The sequence below is a fragment of the Barbus barbus genome, assembly GCF_936440315.1.
Source record: "Barbus barbus genome assembly, chromosome: 20".
NCBI lineage: Eukaryota > Metazoa > Chordata > Actinopteri > Cypriniformes > Cyprinidae > Barbus > Barbus barbus.
Genome location: NC_136748.1, coordinates 30912619 through 30932917, shown reverse-complemented (window position 1 = coordinate 30932917; position 20299 = coordinate 30912619). Strand labels below are relative to the sequence as shown.

The 20299-nt window shown below is 36.1% G+C and overlaps 1 protein-coding gene across 1 annotated transcript in view; it reads right to left on the bottom strand.

Moving 5' to 3' along the window:
* The window catches only part of LOC306886314 (ryanodine receptor 3-like), a gene marked incomplete at its 5' end in the record, with an annotated part of 172700 nt that overhangs the window by 22246 nt on the left and 130155 nt on the right, over positions 1 to 20299 (bottom strand). Inside the window, 18 exons of the mRNA XM_079443321.1 lie at positions 1607 to 1695; positions 1770 to 1850; positions 3248 to 3265; positions 4457 to 4530; positions 5978 to 6054; positions 6140 to 6219; positions 6299 to 6398; positions 6490 to 6543; positions 6879 to 6930; positions 9496 to 9605; positions 12118 to 12214; positions 13302 to 13414; positions 13837 to 13971; positions 15941 to 16000; positions 16079 to 16249; positions 17651 to 17665; positions 18899 to 18991; positions 19162 to 19249. Coding sequence (XP_079299447.1) covers positions 1607 to 1695; positions 1770 to 1850; positions 3248 to 3265; positions 4457 to 4530; positions 5978 to 6054; positions 6140 to 6219; positions 6299 to 6398; positions 6490 to 6543; positions 6879 to 6930; positions 9496 to 9605; positions 12118 to 12214; positions 13302 to 13414; positions 13837 to 13971; positions 15941 to 16000; positions 16079 to 16249; positions 17651 to 17665; positions 18899 to 18991; positions 19162 to 19249 — 1507 coding nt within the window. The remainder of the gene's footprint in view (positions 1 to 1606; positions 1696 to 1769; positions 1851 to 3247; positions 3266 to 4456; positions 4531 to 5977; positions 6055 to 6139; positions 6220 to 6298; positions 6399 to 6489; positions 6544 to 6878; positions 6931 to 9495; positions 9606 to 12117; positions 12215 to 13301; positions 13415 to 13836; positions 13972 to 15940; positions 16001 to 16078; positions 16250 to 17650; positions 17666 to 18898; positions 18992 to 19161; positions 19250 to 20299) is intronic.

Genomic DNA, 20299 nt, shown 5'->3' with positions numbered 1-20299 from the left:
ACAAAAATAACGCGTTCAATTTTTTTAACGCATTTTAATCGCACTTATTTTTGCACCGCGGAACGTTTCTCACTGGATGAGTTTCGGCGGACCGATTATACTGGAGCACCAACTAGCGTTCAGACAAAAACAAACCACAGTGAACAACAAAGAAGCTGATGAGACCGCTTTGGTTGGCCCTGTGGATGGGAAATTTTGTTATAAAAAATGAATGGATGGAAGCGTCGATAAGAGCATGGTTGTGTGCAAGCTATGCAACAAGGAATTCGCATATCACCGCAGCACATCAAGCCTCAAGTATCACCTCATGTTCTGAATGTACTTGAAAGTATTGTGTTTTACTTAAAAAAAACAGTTTACAGAAGGTATACCTACCTATAGGGTACCTGAATTTCTGAAATGTAGGCCACTATATTTCTAAATATCCTATTGCTACACTTAATGGCAATATTGCACTGGTCTGTTGGACTTGGTTGAACAAAAATAAACAATATTTTGTTGCTTAAGCTTATGTATTCAGTCATTATTCAATGGTATACTAAAATCCATATGAAAAAACTTACTTCTCACTGTTCTCAGGTCAAATATTTATATGCGATTAAAATGCGATTAATTTCGATTAATTAATTACAAAGCCTCTAATTAATTAGATTATTTTTTTTAATCGAGTCCCGGCCCTAATAAATATATATTCTGCAATATATAAATATATTGTGGAAACTTAATTTCCTGTAGAGCTGCTTTGCAACAATTTGTATCATACTAGGGCGTTGCTATGCCGTTATGGTGTTTTGAGTGGTTACTAGGGCTTTGCTTTGCAGTTATGGTGTTTTGAGTGGTTACTAGGGTGTTGCTATGTGGTTATGGTGTTTTAAGTGGTTACTAGGGTGTTGCTATGCCGTTATGGTGTTTTGAGTGGTAACTAAGGCTTTGCAGTTACAGCGTTTTGAGTGGTTACTAGGGCGTTGCTATGCGGTTATGGTGTTTTGAGTGGTTACTAGTGTGTTGCTATGTGGTTATGGTGTTTTTGAGTGGTTACTGGGGTATTGCTATGTGGTTATGATGTTTTGAGTGGTTACTGGGGTGTTGCTATGTGGTTATGATGTTTTGAGTGTTTACTAGGGTGTTGCTATGTGGTTATGGTGTTTTAAGTGGGTACTAGGGCGTTGCTTTGCGGTTATGCTGTTTTGAGTGGTTACTAGGGTGTTGCTATGTGGTTATGGTGTTTTAAGTGGGTACTAGGGCGTTGCTTTGCGGTTATGCTGTTTTGAGTGGTTACTAGGGCGTTGCTGTGCGGTTACAGTGTTTTGAGTGGTTACTAGGGCGTTGCTGTGCGGTTATGATGTTTTGAGTGTTTACTAGGGTGTTGCTATGTGGTTATGGTGTTTTAAGTGGGTACTAGGGCGTTGCTTTGCAGTTACGGCGTTTTGAGTGGTTACTAGGGCGTTGCTATGTGGTTATGGTGTTTTGAGTAGTTACTAGGGCGTTGCTATGCGGTTATGGTGTTTTGAGTGGTTACTAGGGCGTTGCTGTGCGGTTACAGTGTTTTAAGTTGAGTTGTGTGTGTGAGACAGAGAGAGAGAGACAGACAGGTGTGTGTGTGCACCTGCAGTCGGAGCAGATAGTCCACGGTGCTGATGATTATGTTGACTGTGGTTGTGTTTCCCGTCTGTGTCCTGAGAAAGTTCTGGAAGTCTGAAACACACACAAGTGTCACTCCAGCAGAAGCGTTTGTGTGATTCAGATGATCTATTATTCATATTTCTCACCGTTATTGTGTCCTTCACACAGGAGCTGCAGGAACCTGAACAGATCTTTGGTGAACTCGTCGTTCTGAAGAACTTTAGAGCCTTCAGGGAAACAGAGAGACTTCAGAGACGATTCCTTCAACAAAGATATGCTATAACAGATCCAGACGTCCACAGAGACGCTGTCTACTGGCAGCTTATCAGCATTCAGTGTTAATGTGTTAATTAGAAAACTAACTAACCGTGACATGCTCTGATCCAGGTAACATTGTATTTGAGGAGGTCATTTGATCACGTTCAGTATTATAATCACACTGATCTCAAGCAGAAGAACAGACTGTAAATCATGATCTGCTCACAATATGCGAGTACGGTCACTGGATTTAAATAAAAAATAAAGTTTGTGATGATTAATTACTGGTACTTTGTCAGATTGTAAACCGCATGTTTAAGATCGGTCATTTATAAGATCCATGTTTGTCAGATTCACATTTTCACGGTTCTCTGATGTCACTTAATGGTCACATCACAAGCAAGTACACAAATAAAATACTTTATCTTTTTATATATGTTTTATAAGTTTTTTATAGTTTTATATGTTTGTTTTATTTTCATTGTTTTACTTTAAAACTTATTCATTTTGATTAAATATTTTAAATGAATTATTAGTTAGTGTTTTATTGTGATTTTCTTTATTTTAAAATGTATCATTTTATTCGTCTTGAAAGAGTGTTTGGTGTGTCTGGGACTGCCTTGAAGTAATTGCACTGCATTGGCTCCCGGTCAGGTTTAGAGTTGATTTTAAAATTACGATGCTTACTTTTAAAGCATTGCATGGTCTGGCACCACATTACCTTACAGAATTGTAACATCCGTACACTCCTAACTGTAGATTGCGCTCCTCTCAGTCAAACTTGCTGGTTGTTCCTCAAACACTTCTAAGATCTATGGGTGATAGGGCTTTCTCTTTCTATGCTCCTGTCCTTTGGAATTCTCTGCCTCTTGAACTTAGGGAAGTTCAGAATTACTTAAGACATTTTTTTTTTTAAACTTGCATTTGCATGTTGATTTTGTATTGTTTTTTATTGTATTGTTTAAATTGTGTTTAACGCTTTGAGAAGCTGCTTTTATAGGCACTTTATAAAATAAAGTGTATTATTAATAATAATTAGCTTTTCATCAACTCATGGATCCCAGATTGGGAAACCCTGATCTATATCATTACAGTAATTTGTGATTTTCAAACTCAGGGAAACTTCCTACTAAACATTAAAGGGTTTCATCCGTTAGTCGTGTGAATTTAGCATCACTTGCACATTAAGCACTTATTAAGAACAGGAAGATAAGCAAAGAAATACAGAGAGAGAGAGAGAAACGGACAGAAAGGAGGGACCAGCAGACGTCAGTGGGGTTCACTTCCTGTCACGTGACACATGCACTACATTCAGACAGACGGACAGACGGACGGACAGACAGGAGAATCTGAAGCGTGTATTTACCGCGCTCCCTCACGTTGACTGCCACCGATGACAAAAGATGACAAGAAGAAAGAAATCAACATACAAAAACAGACATAAGCAAAGGAGAAGAGACGGAAACTTCCAGAAGAACCAGAGATACTGACACTGAAACATCACCATCACTTATGCCTGCATCACATGAATCATGAACCATGAACTATGAACCATACGCAACAGTCAGTCGTTCAAAACAAACCAAATCAACTATAAAGTGATACTACTGAGTGCATACTGTATGATTCTACAGAATAACAGATAAAAAAGATGGTAAATCATAAACAAATATAGTGAAAAAGTTTGTAAGCAACTGTAATACTGCACCATGAAGCAATCAAACAATCAAAATATGAAGAATAAGTCACATAAAAACCAGCTGAGCACATTTGGATGTGATTTCTTTCCCCTACAAAATTTCACATTTAAATGAACGTGTTACTTGCTGCTTGTGAAATTTAGGAGTCATTTTAACAATGTAATTTTACAATTAAGTACTGAGCAATATTAATTAACAACATGTACTTTGCTTTAGGGTTAGTTGCATGTAATTATGCATAATTTACTGGTACTATAATAAGTACATGTAATGTGTAACAAGGGCACTGTAATGTAACCAAAAATTGTTCTACACCTAATTGTTCAACGATTTATGTAATCAAAAATACAGTAAAAATTGTGAAATATTACTACAATTTAAAACAGCTGTTTTCTATGTGAATATGTGTTAAACTGTAATTTATTTCTGTGATCTGCAGCTGTATTTTCAGCATCATTACTCCAGTCTTCAGTGTCACATGATCTTCAGAAATCATTATAATATACTGATTTACTGATCAACAAACATTTCTGATTATTATCAATGTTGAACACAGTTGTGCTGCACAATATTTTTGTTGACATTTTTATTTTTCAGGATTAACAGATGAATAGAAAGTTCAAAGGAACAGCATTTATTTGAAAAATAAATCTTTTGTAACATTAGAAATGTCTTTACTGTCACTTTTGATCAATTGAATGCGTCCTTGATGAATAACAATATTAGAGTATATTCATGTTGTTTTGTGTGATCACAGTGCAGTATGAGATGGTGAAATGATGGTGTGATGGTAAGAGTTTCTCTTGCAGCTCGTCAAACTAACGCTCAGTCGCTCTCATCAGATCATCATATGAATGTGTGTGAGAGAGACTTACTGGAGCCTTCCTCCGTCACCATCCCCAAACCCTCTGCCTTATTCTGTCGCTCGAATGCGTTCAGATCCAGAACACTGCACAAACACAATCAGCACACACACAGACTTCTGTAAGTCGCTTTGAATCTGCTAAATGCATACATGTAAACAACACTAAATCACATTCATTGACTACATTTACATGCACATCAATATACCAACATTAATCTGAATTTGGCCATATTCAGGTCAAGTAAACGTCACAATCTCATTGCACCTTTCATTTAAATGCAGTATTCTGATTGACCCAAATTCCTTGAAGAATAAGCCTGTTTTAATGGGAAATGTGTTGCATTGAAACACCTTATTCAGAAAATCCACTGAACACAAATATATGCACATGCTCAGACCACAAGGAATTATGGGTGCTAACAGACTAGGTATTTAGGAACAGCAACTCAGGCTAAATGCATCTCTGGAGTGACAAGACGACTTATTTTTAAACCAAATTCTATAAAAAAAAACCATCAATATTAACGATTATGATTGTTATTAAAGACTGTCGGACCCTTTCAATTTGGTGTCAGCATTGTCGGGCATTTTCAAAGGTGAGAAATGTTGGTGTCCTAATTAAATTATTAATTAGAAATTAACAGTGAAGTTGTAATCTGTTACGACCCTGCGTTTTACTTGCTCGCCTGCTGGCGGTGTTCTTCCAGGAGAGCGTGGGAGATTGCACACCCCCGTTACCTGTTCACCACTTAATTACAGAGAGGACAAAACATTGGCTTCCACCACTCCTTTTCACTTCGTCCAGGGGATCGACAGCCTCTGGAGAAGTCATTTGTTTTGGCGTACCTTTATTTGTTTACAGCCCATACCAACCATTTCTCTTCCCCATTTCCCTTTTGATTTTGAACCCTAAACTTCGTTATATTAAGTTATTTGTATTTTTGAAGACTAATAAAATCTTGCAAGTCATTACTTAAGTGTACTTGTATACTTCGGTCGAAACGAGCTGGCCGTAACAAATCAAACTACAAGATTAGCAAATACATACTAACAGCAGCATCTGAAATCTCCCGGGAAATAATTTTTAAATAAAAACATTATAATAATTAATTAAATCATAATTAAAATATATAATTTAAACATTTAAATAATTAAAATAAAACATTTACTAATAATTATATACAATAAAATTAAAATAAGTAATTTTAAAATAAAAACTATCCAAATAAAATAATTCATTAAATCATACAAATTTACAATATGTAATTTTAAAATTAAAATCAGAATAAAACACAATTAAATAAAAAATGTTAAAGTAAAATAGAATTAAAACAATTAAATTAAAACAGTGCCTGTGTAGATCAGCAGACTTGCAACAACTACATATTTAGGAATATACCCATACCCATGTATATATGTACACATGCATCATATTCAGAATATGACTGAAACCTGAATATAGAGTTGAAAATGTAATTTGATGTGCATGTAAATGCATTCAGTGAGTTATAAAACACTAGTGAGCGATCACCTGCACGACTGCATCAGTCCTGACAGACTCTTGAAGAAACCCACATCTCGCTTCTCCTTCAGATAGTCCAGCATTTTCTGTGCCGTAGAAATGATTCTCAATCACTTGTGTGATTCACCAGTGAAACAACACCTGAATAAATGCATTGTGATGGTGTTTCACCTGCTGCACTGTGATGTTTCCACCATTGAGAATGGAGATGCCGAGCTTGAGCGTGAAGGTGACCATCAGACCCAAACAACCTGAAACACGATCGAACACACACTCAGTGATGATGATCGCTCAGAGCCTGTGTGTGTGTGTGTGTGTGTGTGTGCGCACCTTTACTAGCACTGATCATCTGTAAGACCATCTCTGCTGCTCCTCTGTCGTGGAGTCGGGCCTGCTGGTACAGAGTCTTCTGCTTCTCCATCTCCTTCTCCTGATCTCTCACATACACACACACACACACATCAGGTTCTGAAGGTCTCCACGTTTGTCGGATCTAAGTGTCATATTTAGTCTCTGCTCACCTCAAATGTTTTCTCTTTTTCTTCCTCATCCTCTTCCTCATTTTCAGCACAGCTCTACAGATGAAGAACAACATCACGTCACAATTAAATGCGTTTATCACACACGTGTCTCAGTATGATTGTGATTGGTCAGTGTTATTGGATACATTGCTTATTTCTAGCTGTATTCAGTTAATTATTTATCATGATCTGTCAGTCAGTTAGTCGACACTGATCCGCCTATTCCAAAATGCACTGATGTTATTTATTGTATGCTATTTCATGTATATCAATTGATATAGCATATTATTTCATATATATTAATTGATTATATTGTGTATGAATTGATTCATTTGATCATCGAGTAAGCGGGACAGATTGATAATCTCGTGATGCAATGACACACACACCTTTGCCATCATGTCTGCGTATGCGATGTACAGCTGATCCTCCTCTAGAGAACTGAAACCAGAACACACTAAATATCACACATGAAACCAACAGATTAAACTCTTCATGACAAAAGAACTAAAGATCCTGTTCTCCAGCTCAGACAAGACTCAGGTGTGTGTGTGTGTGAGAAAGTGAGAGTGTGCGACTGTATATGTGCAAGTGAGTGTGTGCGCGTGATTGTGTGTGAGAGTGTAAGCATGTGAACGTGAGAGTGTGTGAGTGTTAGTGTGCATGAGCGCAAGCGTGCATGAGTGCGAGCATGAGTGTGAGTGCGTGAGTGTGAGTGAGGGTGCATTAGTGTGAGTGAGTGTGTGAGTGCGTGAGGCTGTATTAGTACGAGTGTGTGTGTGCGCGTGTGAGTGAGTGTGTGTGTGAGCGTGCATTGCGAGAGTGTGTGAGTGAGTGTGTGAGCATGCGTAAGTGTGCGAACATGAGTAAGGGTGCATTAGTGCGAGTGAGTGTGTGTGTGTGTGTGTGTGTGTGTGTGTGTGTGTGTGTGTGTGTGTGTGTGTGTGTGTGTGTGTGTGTGTGAGTGTGCATTAGTGCGAGTGAGCGTGAGTGAGGGTGCATTAGTGTGAGTGAGTGTGTGAGCATGCGTGAGTGTGTGAGCGTGCATTAGTACGAGTGAGTGTGAGCTTGTATACAGTGAGTGTGTGAGCGTGAGTGAGGGTGCATTAGTGGGAGTGAGTGTGTGAGCATGTGTGTGTGTGCATGTGTGAGCGTGAGTGAGGGTGTATTAGTGCGAGTGAGTTTGTGTGTGTGCATGTGAGTGAGTGAGTGCACATTAGTGCGAGTGAGTGTGTGAGCATGAGTGAGGGTGCATAAGTGCATGTGAGTGAGTGTGTGTGTGTGCATGTGAGTGAGTGTGTGCACATTAGTGCGAGTGAGTGTGTGAGCATGAGTGAGGGTGCATTAGTGCATGTGAGTGAGTGTGTGTGTGTGTGTGTGTGCGCATGTGAGTGAGTGTGAGTGCACATTAGTGCGAGTGAGTGTGTGAGCATGTGTGTGTGTGTGCATATGTGAGCGTGAGTGAGGGTGTATTAGTGCGAGTGAGTGTGTGTGTGTGTGTGTGTGTGTGTGTGCATGTGAGTGAGTGAGTGCACATTAGTGCGAGTGAGTGTGTGAGCATGAGTGAGGGTGCATAAGTGCATGTGAGTGAGTGTGTGTGTGTGTGTGTGTGTGTGTGCGCATGTGAGTGAGTGTGAGTGCACATTAGTGCGAGTGAGTGTGTGAGCATGTGTGTGTGTGCATATGTGAGCGTGAGTGAGGGTGTATTAGTGCGAGTGAGTGTGTGTGTGTGTGTGTGTGTGTGTGCATGTGAGTGAGTGAGTGCACATTAGTGCGAGTGAGTGTGTGAGCATGAGTGAGGGTGCATAAGTGCATGTGAGTGAGTGTGCATGTGAGTGAGTGTGAGTGCACATTAGTGCGAGTGAGTGTGTGAGCATGAGTGAGGGTGCATTAGTGCATGTGAGTGTGTGTGTGTGTGTGTGTGTGTGTGTGAGCATGAGTGAGGGTGCATTAGTGCATGTGAGTGTGTGTGTGTGTGTGTGTGTGTGTGTGTGTGTGTGCATGTGAGTGAGTGTGAGTGCACATTAGTGCGAGTGAGTGTGTGAGCATGTGTGAGTGTGTGAGCATGAGTGAGGGTGCATTAGTGTGAGTGAGTGTGTGTGTGTGTGTGCATGTGAGTGAGTGTGAGTGCACATTAGTGCGAGTGAGTGTGTGAGCATGTGTGAGTGTGTGAGCATGAGTGAGGGTGCATTAGTGCATGTGAGTGAGCGCACATTAGTGCGAGTGAGTGTGTGAGCGCGTGAACGTGAGCGAGGGTGCATTAGTGCGAGTGAGTGTGTGTGTGTGTGTGTGTGTGTGTATGCGTGTGAGTGAGTGTGTGTGAGCGCGCATTAGTGCGAGCGAGTGAGTGTTAGTGTGTGTGAGTGTGCATTGGTGCAAGTGAGTGTGTGTTTGAGAATGAGTGTTAATGTGTCTGAGCCTGAGCAAGCGTGCATGAGTGAGAATAAGTGAGCATGATCTTGAGTGTGTGTGTGAGCTTAAGTGAGAGTGTGTGTGAGTGAGCGTGAATGAGTGTGAGTCAGTGTGAGTGAATCTGAGTGTGCATGAGTTAGTGTGAGCATGTGTGAGCACCTGCGCTCAGTCAGTGAGTGTGTGTGTGTGTGTGTGTGTGTGTGTCTTCACCTGCGTTCTGTCAGTGTTTGTGTGTGTGTGTGTGTGTGTCTTCACCTGCGCTCTGTCAGTGAGTGTGTGTGTGTTCACCTGTGTTCTGTCAGTGAGTGTGTGTGTGTTCACCTGTGTTCTGTCAGTGAGTGTGTGTGTGTGTCTTCACCTGCGTTCTGTCAGTGTTTGTGTGTGTGTGTGTCTTCACCTGCGCTCTGTCAGTGAGTGTGTGTGTTCACCTGTGTTCTGTCAGTGAGTGTGTGTGTGTTCACCTGTGTTCTGTCAGTGAGTGTGTGTGTGTTCACCTGTGTTCTGTCAGTGAGTGTGTGTGTGTGTGTGTGTGTGTGTGTGTCTTCACCTGCGTTCTGTCAGTGTTTGTGTGTGTGTGTGTGTGTGTGTGTTCACCTGCGTTCTGTCAGTGCGTTGTGACTGAAGTGTAGGATGAGTTGATGAAGAGGGTCCGGCTGAGTGTCTGTGATCTCTTCCTCCTCTTCATCAGTCTTCGGCTGCGTCTTCTTCTCACACACAAACATGACACACTTCACTCATGTTCAATATCAGCTACAGAACCACAGTGATGATCCATCAGCATATCTCTCATGTCTCTCACTGATCACCTGTCAGTGAATCCACTCATCTCAGCCTGTATCAGTGATGATCACTATATCTCTACATGTTATGATGACATGCACAGAACACCATTACAGTAAAGTACTGTAGTGGTACCATGGTATAGTAAGGCTGTCAGACGGTGATACCATGGTACTTTTATATATACATGATTACATGGTACTTCAACAGCATCATACCACAGTATATCGTTTCCCAAACTGGGGTTCATGAGCTGATGAAAACTATTAATTAATTATTAATGAATTAAAATGTACAATTAAAATTAAACAAGTGAGTGTTTTATAAAAAATTATATATTTTAACTGTATATGTTTATGATTTAATTATCAGTAAGTGATTTATTTTGATTGTTTCAAAATCAAAATAATGTCAATCAAAATAAAACTAAATGTTTTATTTTAAAATGGTTAATTTGCATACCATTTTTCATTTTTATTTAATAATCACTGATTTGATTGTTTTTATTTTAAAACATTCATTTCATTCAAGAATCAAAATAAACATCAATTAAAAAAAGAAGATACAATTAAAATAAATAATTTAACTTAGTTAGATTATTTAGTTTAATAGTTTATTTGCATATCATGTCACCACTGAGAGAACCTTGAACATGCAAATGTCTGATTAAAAAATGTAAATATTCACTTAAAATCACAAAGGGACTTCAAGTAAATATTTTGGGTCAAACGGGTTGCACTAGCACTAGTGTGGAATGACTGTCATGCAGCATTACGGTACTGTCCTTCATGCAGTGAGAGTTAGTGATGATCAGCTGAGCTGCTCTCATAGATGAAGCATTAATACGCTGAACAGAACCAGCATGCATCAGTGCAGGAAATAAAGACCTGAACAGGAAGAGGAACACCACAGTTTGACTCTCTGGAGCGTTTATGAATAGATTATTACACAAATTGCACTAAAATGCATTATTATATGCCATTTTGTAGTATAAGTATGATCAGTGTGTTCACACTGACAATTAAAATATAAATGTGACCCTGGAGCACAAAACCAGTCTTAAGTGTCAATTTTTCAAAATTGAGATTTATGCATCATCTGAAATCTGAAAACATGCGCTTTCCATTGATGTATGGTTTGTTATGATAGGACAATATTTGAAAATCTGGAATCTGAGGGTGCAAAAAAATCTAAATATTGAGAAAATCTCCTTTAAAGTTGTTCAAATGAAGTTCTTAGCAATGCATATTACTAATCAAAAATTAAGTTTTGATATATTTATGGTAGGAAATGTACTAAATATCTTCATGGAACATGATCTTAATATCCTAATGATTTTTGGCATAATAGAGAAATGTATAATTTTGATCCATACAATGTATTGTTGGCTATTGCTACTAATATACCTGTGTTACTGATGACTGCTTTTGTGCTGCAGGGTCACAAATATTAGATGAAAAAAAAAAGTTAACTTTTACAGTAAGTTGCATTTAAATATTTATTACATTATATTAAGATTATATATAATAATGTATTTAATATTATATTTTAAAAATGTACTACTAATAATAAATGTACTAATAAAAAAAACTATTAAAAATGCCAAAAGGCCATAGCTAAATTACTAAAACTAAATTAAATAAAAATAAAAGCCAATTGCTATATTCCTTTTTTTTATATATATATATATAATACTACATGAATAATTCTAAAAAAAAAAACACTGCTTTAAACACCTGAATGATAGTGACCAAAAAAGAAAAGTGTGGAAATGTAAAATTAACAAATTTAAACTAAAAACAAATTAAAATAAAACAATTACTTAAAAATTGTAAAATTTAATTTTATTTATATTTTACATTAATTAGTGTTTTATTTAGATTTTCTATTTCGAAATGGTTTATTTTAATTTTACATTTTTAATTATTTAATTAATTGTTTTAGCTTGATTGTTTTTATTTTAAAATTATTAAATCAAAATAAAGCAATTAATTAAATAACTAAAAGCACGGAAATAAAATAAATCATTTTAAAATAAAAACAATCAAACCTCTTACTAAAAAAGATTAAATATTTTTTAAATATATTAAATATATTTTATTTTGATTGTCTATTTTAAAATGGTTTATGTGAATTTTACATTTTTTATTATTTTAACTGTTTTAGTTTGATTGTTTTTATATTAAAATTATTCAATCAAAATAAGGCAATTAATTAAATAACAAAGCATGAAAATAAATCATTTTAAAATAAAAGCAAAACACTTAAAAATACATAATCTTAAAACAAAAACAAACCACCTACTAAAAAAGATTAAATATTGTATGTAATCAGTGCATGGCTACTATACGTTTATTGAGTCGTCTTTTAGGCTTCAGTTTGGCTTCAGTGTGGAAACACAGCTCGGCTCAGAGCAGATCACCCATCATTACTTACTGCCAGATCCTGCACTAGCTTCTCCTCAAACGAGTACATCTCTGCCTCGATCCAGAGCCGCTGGTAGCCCGTGAGGAACAGGTTAATAGAGCGATGCCTGGGACGGGAGGAGGAGAGAGCAGACACGGTTAGCAGGGAGCGGCCTGGGAAACTGGAAGGGCCGGAGGGTTAGTAAGTCAGTTAGTTAGTTAGTTAGGAGACTGCTCATCCAAACCATGGCTCAGGAAGGGGAGTTTGAGAGAGAACGCGAGCGTTTTCTGAGCGTTACGTTACCGTCAGCACAGCCAGCAGACCGTCACGGTCACAACTCGCCTGAATTCTGCCCAGCCAACAGTGACGGTATGAATTCAGGAAGTAATTATTAATTTTGTGCCTGAGAACAGGGACGTGATGAGGAGAGGAAACAAGAGACAATAAAAGCACATACAAATCAAACTACACCATTAGACTACAGACTGGAAAAATCATTCAGTTCTTCAGTTTAGAGTTACAGAGCACATAAAACAACTGACTTATGAGATAAAACAACTGAAAATAAATAAATAAATAAAAATGTTTTATTTTTTATTTTTAACAATATAATTTTTTTAACAATTAAATTACAATATATGTGACCCTGGACCACAGAACTACTCATAAGGGTCAATTTTTTAAAATTTTGATTTATACATAATCTGAAAGCTGAATAAATAATATAAATAATCTTTCCATTAATGTATGGTTTGTTATGATAGGACAATATTTGGCTGAGATACAACTATTTGAAAATCTGGAATCTGAGGGAGCAAAAAAATCTAAATATTGAGAAAATCTCCTTTAAAGTTGTTCAAATGAAGTTCTTAGCAATGCATATTACTAATCAAAAATGAAGTTTTGATATATTTATGGTAGTAAATTTACTAAATATCTTCATGGAACATGATCTTAATATCCTAATGATTTTTGTCATAAAAGAGAAATGTATAATTTTGATCCATACAATGTATTGTTGTCTATTGCTACAGATATACCTGTGTTACTCATGACTGCTTCTGTGCTGCAGGGACATATATGCTTTCACACATAGACACACACGCACAGATGTTCAGCCTCTGCTCATGGTTTGGGTCTCAAAGTGATGAACAATCATAATTAAGTGTGTCATAACGACAGAAGACAGTTATAAACAGACACAGACGTGTTACCTGGGCAGGTTGTAGAGCGGCGCCATTCTGAAACACGCCACAACGGCTCGCTTCCGCTGCTTAGACAACAACTTCTGCCAAACACACTTCTTAGAGCGCAACGGCTGCTCAACCTGAACATACACACACACACACACACACACACACACACACACACACACACAGTGTTGAGTTCATTCTGAGATACTACACTAGTAAATAAAAACCAAATACCAAATTAAAATAATTAAAAAATAAACAAATCGAAACAAAATACTAATAATTAATTGTCAATTGTCAAATTAAAATGAAATAAAAATAAAATACTAGTAATTAATTAAAAATGAATAATTTTAAAATAAAACCAATCAAAATAAAACACAGTTAAACTAAAAGGGGTTCGGCTGATGAAGATGTTTGGGAATCCCTGATCTAAAAATACAATACTCAAATGATATGAATCTGTATATTGGTACGCCACTGGTGCAGCTGCTGTGGATGGTACAGAACGACACGTGGTTGATCAGCGAGTGTGTGTGTGTGTGTGTGATGTGACCTGCTCCAGGTGGAAGACGGCAGCTGAGATGCTCTGGATTCTCTCGATGCTCTGCTCCGGATCCGGAGTTTCCTCCGTCTTCACCATCACGTCCTTATACAGGTTCAGCTGCCACTGGACAGCCGGATCCGCAGACTGTGTGTGAAGCCAGAGACTCGATCATTAGTGACCGCTGACAGGTGAGTGTTTGTGTGTGTGTGTGTGTGTGAGAGTGTGTGTGACTGAGTTTGTCAGTAATAATGTAAGAGTGTGTGTGGGTGTGTGTGAGAGAGAGTGTGTGTGAGTGTGCGTGTGTGTGTGTGAGTGTGTGGAAGTGAGTAAGTGTGTGAGAGAGAGTGTGTATGTGTGTGTGTGTGTGTGTGTGTGTGTGAGTGTGTGTAAGTGAGTAAGTGTGTGAGAGAGAGTGTGTGTGAGTGTGCGTGTGTGTGTGAGTGTGTGTAAGTGAGTAAGTGTGTGAGAGAGAGTGTGTGTGTGTGTGCGTGTGTGTGTGAGTGTGTGTAAGTGAGTAAGTGTGTGAGAGAGAGTGTGTGTGTGTGTGTGTGTGTGTGAGAGTGTGTGAGTAAGTGTGTGAGAGAGAGTGTGTGTGTGTGTGTGTGTGTGAGAGTGTGTGAGTAAGTGTGTGAGAGAGAGTGTGTGTGTGTGTGTGAGAGTGTGTGAGTAAGTGTGTGAGAGAGAGTGTGTGCGTTAGAGCTCTGCACGGGCCTCAAATTGAGGCCCTAGCCCGGCCCACGTCCAACAGCTTATCAGAATTACCGGCCCGAGTCCGACCCGAGCCCATCTTTTTTTTCCCCCTTCTCCTAAAACAGTTTATACAAAACTGAACTATTTTAATGGCCGAAACAGTAGTGTATAATGGCAAAATTATTTTTATTTTTTAATTTTTTTTTATTAAGTTAATTTAGAAAAAAGTTTGAAGCATTTTTGTTCGTTAAGCATTTTGATCAGAAGCCGGCCACAGCGTCTGTTAAAGTATTTAAACTGCTGGGTCGCTGCTCTAAGGTTGGGAAAGCCGATTAGTCACCAGAAGAGACGGACGACAGCTCGCGTAAGTGTTTTGAATACTTGGTCGCAGTTCTGTTGTTTAAATTATTTACTTGCTGCTAGGAAGGAATAGTTCGTATCCTACCTATTTCTACTCTGCATTTTCGTTGGGATTTTTATGTTTGATTGCACTTACTGGTAATTAGAATAATTTGCGCCTCAGTCTGCAGTTAAAGCACATCTTGTTCGTTTCATTTGAAATCCATTGTGGTGGTGTATAGAGCCAAAGAATTTAGAATTGTGTCGATGTCCCAATATTTATGGACCTGACTGTAACAATGTTTAAATGTTAAACCTGCACTATAATAATAATAATAATAATATGTGCTAGCCTATATATATCTAAGTTTGTGCGGAGCGTGGAAGCTAAAGCGTGCTCTGCAGGACATGGAGGCACCAGCGCACTTGGATTTTTTTCAGTGGAAACAAATTAAAATAGCCTACGCCGTCATTTATTATTATTTTTTTTTTTGATAAGAGTAATACATCATTGGGACCTGTAAAGGGTCTACTTGTATTTGTGTGCACTCACAATACCAACAAAAGGTAGTTCTTTTATAAAACAAAGAAAACAAACATGATGTGCTTTCTGCCGTCTTGAACAGGAGTGCTTCACAAAAATGAACTGAAGCTGAGCGAATACATGCCTCACAGGCATGATAAATATATCTATAGAAAGCTTTAAATTATCACTTAATGAAATAAAAAAATCTAAAACAAAAACTCTTTTATTATAATCTTAATCATAATCAATAAAGACGCATTTCTCGCGCGTCTAATGAGGAGACGGCGAGTCAGGATCAGCAACTTGCGACACACACTCAGAAAACATTAGTTTATTAGTAAATAATTCAAATATAGAATAGAAATAGAATAGAATGCACAGTCTCCTGTAAGGGGTAAGTTTAGGTGTAGGGCAATAGCACATACAGTTTGTACAGTATAAAAACCATTACACCTATGGGATGTCCCCACTTTTCACAAAAACAAAGGTGTGTGTGTGTGTGTGTAAGTGAGTAAGTGTGTGAGTGAGAGAGAGTGTGTGTGTGTGTTCAGGACTGACCTTCTCCTGCAGGTGGAGGTTCTGTCTGATATGCTCCTTCACCTCCTCATCTGTGTCCCTCTACAATCCAAACAAAACCATCAAATCACACACACATACACACAAAGATCGCTGACCTTTGACCCCTGACCCCTGTACCAGGCTGTATCGAGTCTTGGCCAGCAGGATGAGCTCCTGGTCTCCCGGAGTGCACATGTTCAGACCGATGGGCAGCATCTTCTTCAGCGCCGCCACGATCAGAGACGTCTGGACGGAGTAAAAGTCTCCGCGACGCTTCTTATGCTTCCGCTCCTGATCCTGACCTCCAGCCTGATACACACACACACACACACCCCACAATAAAGAAATATATCAAAATCTGATCTGATAGACAAATAACCCTCCTCAGAGATTAAAGACATCTGTACAAAAGCTTCTGCTGTCTGATGATTATTCATAAATGAAGAAAACGCCAATACAAGACACACAGCAGCAGAAGAACTGACAAACACAGAGACCAGAGATGACCACATCTGACATTAGAGACACTACCACAACACGACAGATCCAACACACACACACACACACGATCAAACCACCACCAGCTTTAACCACTGCACTGACTCACAAAACCACCAGAGTTCACATCAGTCGACCTCAAACAACTGCTGCTACTGATATAACTATTAGAAAGAGATGTTCACTGAAATAAAGCTGAAACCAAATATACTTTTTAGTTGAAAAATGCACACTTGAACTTACATGAAAATTAGAAATGTTGTGATTTTTCAGCTAAAAATGGCAATTGTGGTTTAATATGTAAAAAAACAAAAAACAAACAACGATATCAATAGAACAATATAATGTTACTTTTAGCTCTTGTTACACGCTTTTGCTATTTTGTTCAGTTTTTATATTTGTTTTCAATTTCAGGTTTTTTGCTTTAAAATTTTTATATTTATCTACTACGAATAAAATAAATTAAAAAATATAAAACAACAATAATAATTTGCAATTTAAAGTTTCAGTAATTTTATGTGCTTTTGTCAATAGTTTATGCATTTCTTTTTAGCTTTATTATTATTACTATTAATACTACTAAATAACAAAAATATTAAATAAAAGAAATATTAAAAAATACCCAAAATCTAATGCAAATTACAAAAGGACCCAACAAGGTAACACTTTACAATAAGGTTCATTAGTTAACGACTTTAGTAAACATGAACTAAGAATGAACAATACTTCAACAGCATATATGAATCATAGTCAATGTTAATTTCATCATTTATTAATGCATTATTAAAATCAGGAGTTGTGTTTGTTAACATTAGTTAATGCACTGTGAACTAACATGAACTAACAATGAACAACTATTTTCATTATCTAACATTAACAAAGATGAATAAATACTGTAATAAATGTATTGTTCATTCATGTTAGTTAATACTGTACATTAACTAACAAGTGTTACCCTACAAGAAAACTACTAAAATGTCAAATTAAACATTTTTGCTTGTACTCTGATGAATCCTGACAGAACAAACACTCCAGACTCTCACAAAATCCAGAAGAAATCCAGAAATCATGCCCAAACAGCGCTACTGTATCTGTACCAGAGTAAGTGGCAGTAAAACTCTCATGCAGGTCGAGCACAAGAGCTGTGAGTGTAATGATCTGACCGAACATGACAGAAACACACGTGACCAGAGCTCATGCAGCTCACTGTACCTTGGGGAGGAATGACTGTGCATGAAGGAGAAAGACAGAACAAGAGTTAGAGAAGACATGCACACAGGAAATGCTCAAGAAAATATTCAATCATTAACCATGATTAACCAGATCAAAAGCACTGATTATCTGGGCAGAACTACTCAAATTCAGCCAATCCAGGACTCAGTTTGCTTCGAGACATTGGAGGAAGTAATATTTTCCATTTCCTGTGAGAGTTATTCAATGCATTCGGTTATAAATGTGTGTTTTATCATGAGTGACTGAATCAAAAGCTATATCAAAAATAACTATTAAATAAAAAAATATACAAAATGTAAAAAAAAAAAAAAAAAAAACTTAAATCAATATAAAATGAAAATAAATTAAAAGCAAATAATTTCTAAACAAAAATTATTATTAATTACATAAAACAAAATATTGAAATATTGAAATAAATAAAAATAAAAACTATTAAATTATGTCAAACAATAATAACAATAAAAAATTAATAATTTATTCAATCATACATATCTAAAATTAGAATTATTTTAAAATGAAAAAAACAAATAAAAATAAATCACCTAATAAAATAAATGTCAAACTAAATAAAAAAATGAAAAACAATCAAAATAAAATTATTAAAAATGCAAAATTTTAAATAAATAATTTTTTAAATAATCAAATAAAAAGCTAATAAAGTAAAATTAAATTAAGTTTTGTTAATATAGCTTTACATTAATTAACACATGCATTTAGTGAATCTGAATATGTGTGACAGGTTTATGAGCTTTCATTTGTTCTCCTGTGAAAACAAACCCAACAGTGATGCTCTCGTGACGGAGGTTTAATGACGAGCATGTGAGGGAGTTCAGGTGTGATATTAGTAGTCAATGACAGCTTTAGTGTGTATTTATGAAGGGGAATGTGCAAAGAAAGATTAAAACGGTCAATCTGAAGCTCAAGCAACTCGTTTATCGATATCCTTCACGACAAACACCTTCACTTCTGTAATCAGACGCACACTAGCGATCAAAAGTCCTGTGAAATGTAATGTTTCTGAAAGAAGCCTCTACTGGCGGCATTTATTTGATAAAAAATACTGAAATTTTTTTTTAATTTTAATTCAAAACAGCTGTTTTCTATATGAATATCTGTTAAGATTGAATTGATTGCTGTGATCAAAGCTGAATTTTCAGCATCATTCTGATATTTATTCACGTGACTGCAGCTGATCTGTGGGTAATTTGAGCTCGTTCTCACTCGTACCTTCGCCATCTTGGTTTTACTGTCACCGGTGAGGAACGAGAGGTTGTTGATCTCGTTCTGAACCACAAAGTTCTGCTCTTCCCTCTTGAAGTTCTGCAGAGAAACACAGACAGAAGCATCTGGTTATGAGAGCGATGCTGCTGTGACACTTTGTGCATCTGAATGATAATGCGGTGCTCTCTGGACCTTGTGTGATTAAAATAACGCTTGTTTTAACGAGACCTCCATGATGTGATATTATAGCCTCGTAAAGTGGCTCTTACGTGTGATTTACACCACAGGATGAAGATCTCTGCCACCATCCTGAAGAGCTCATTAGAATCCGCATCCGGCTCCTTTAGCCAGCGAGACCTGAGAGCACAGAACAGCAGATCAGAGATCAGATGCACTGCATGCAACGCAATGGATGCAGAGTTACAAACCGGGGTTTGAGAGCTGAAGAAAAAACTAATAAATAATTCAATCACATGTCAAATATGTCAATATGTCAAATTAAACTCAATAAAAATTAAAAAATAAACAAACAAACTATTAATTAAATCAATGTAAATAAAAATGATTTTAATAAAAACTATCAAAATAAATTTAAGTCAATGTTTAATAAATAAAATAATAATCAATAAAATAGAAAAACAAATAAAAATAGAAGACTAATAATTAAATAATGTTAAATTAAAATTATTTTAAAATTAACTATACATTTTCTTTTAAATCATAATGTTAAATATATATATATATATATATATTTTTTTTATAAAACACTAATAATTAATTCAAATCACAAATATGTAAAATTACAATGAATAATTTTGAAAAAACAAATAATCAAAATAAAACACTTAGTAATAAAAATGTCAAATTAAAATAAATCAGTTTTAAAAAACAGTTTTATTAAACAATAATGAATAATTAAATCATAAATGTACAAATAAAATACAAATAAAATCATGTTAAAATATAAAAATAATAAAAATAAAACTAATAATTTATTAAATCATAAATGTCAAATTAAAATGATTAATAACAAATAATCCAAATAAAACATTTACTAATCATTTATATTTTAATTTATAATTTAAATAATAAATAAACTTATTAATAAAAGGAAAAACTAAATTAATCTTAAAATAAACAAATAAAAATAAAACACTTAAATAATAAAATGTACAAATAAAATAAACAATTGTAACACATAACAGTAAAAAAAACTAATAATTAAATCAATATCAAATTAAAATAACTGATAATTTAATAAATAAAATTGAAAGAATTAATAAAAAACACACTCGTAAAAATTAAAAATTAAAATAATGTAAATAATTTTACAAAAAGATAAATTATTATTTTTAATCATATATATATATATATATATATATATATATATATATATATATATATATA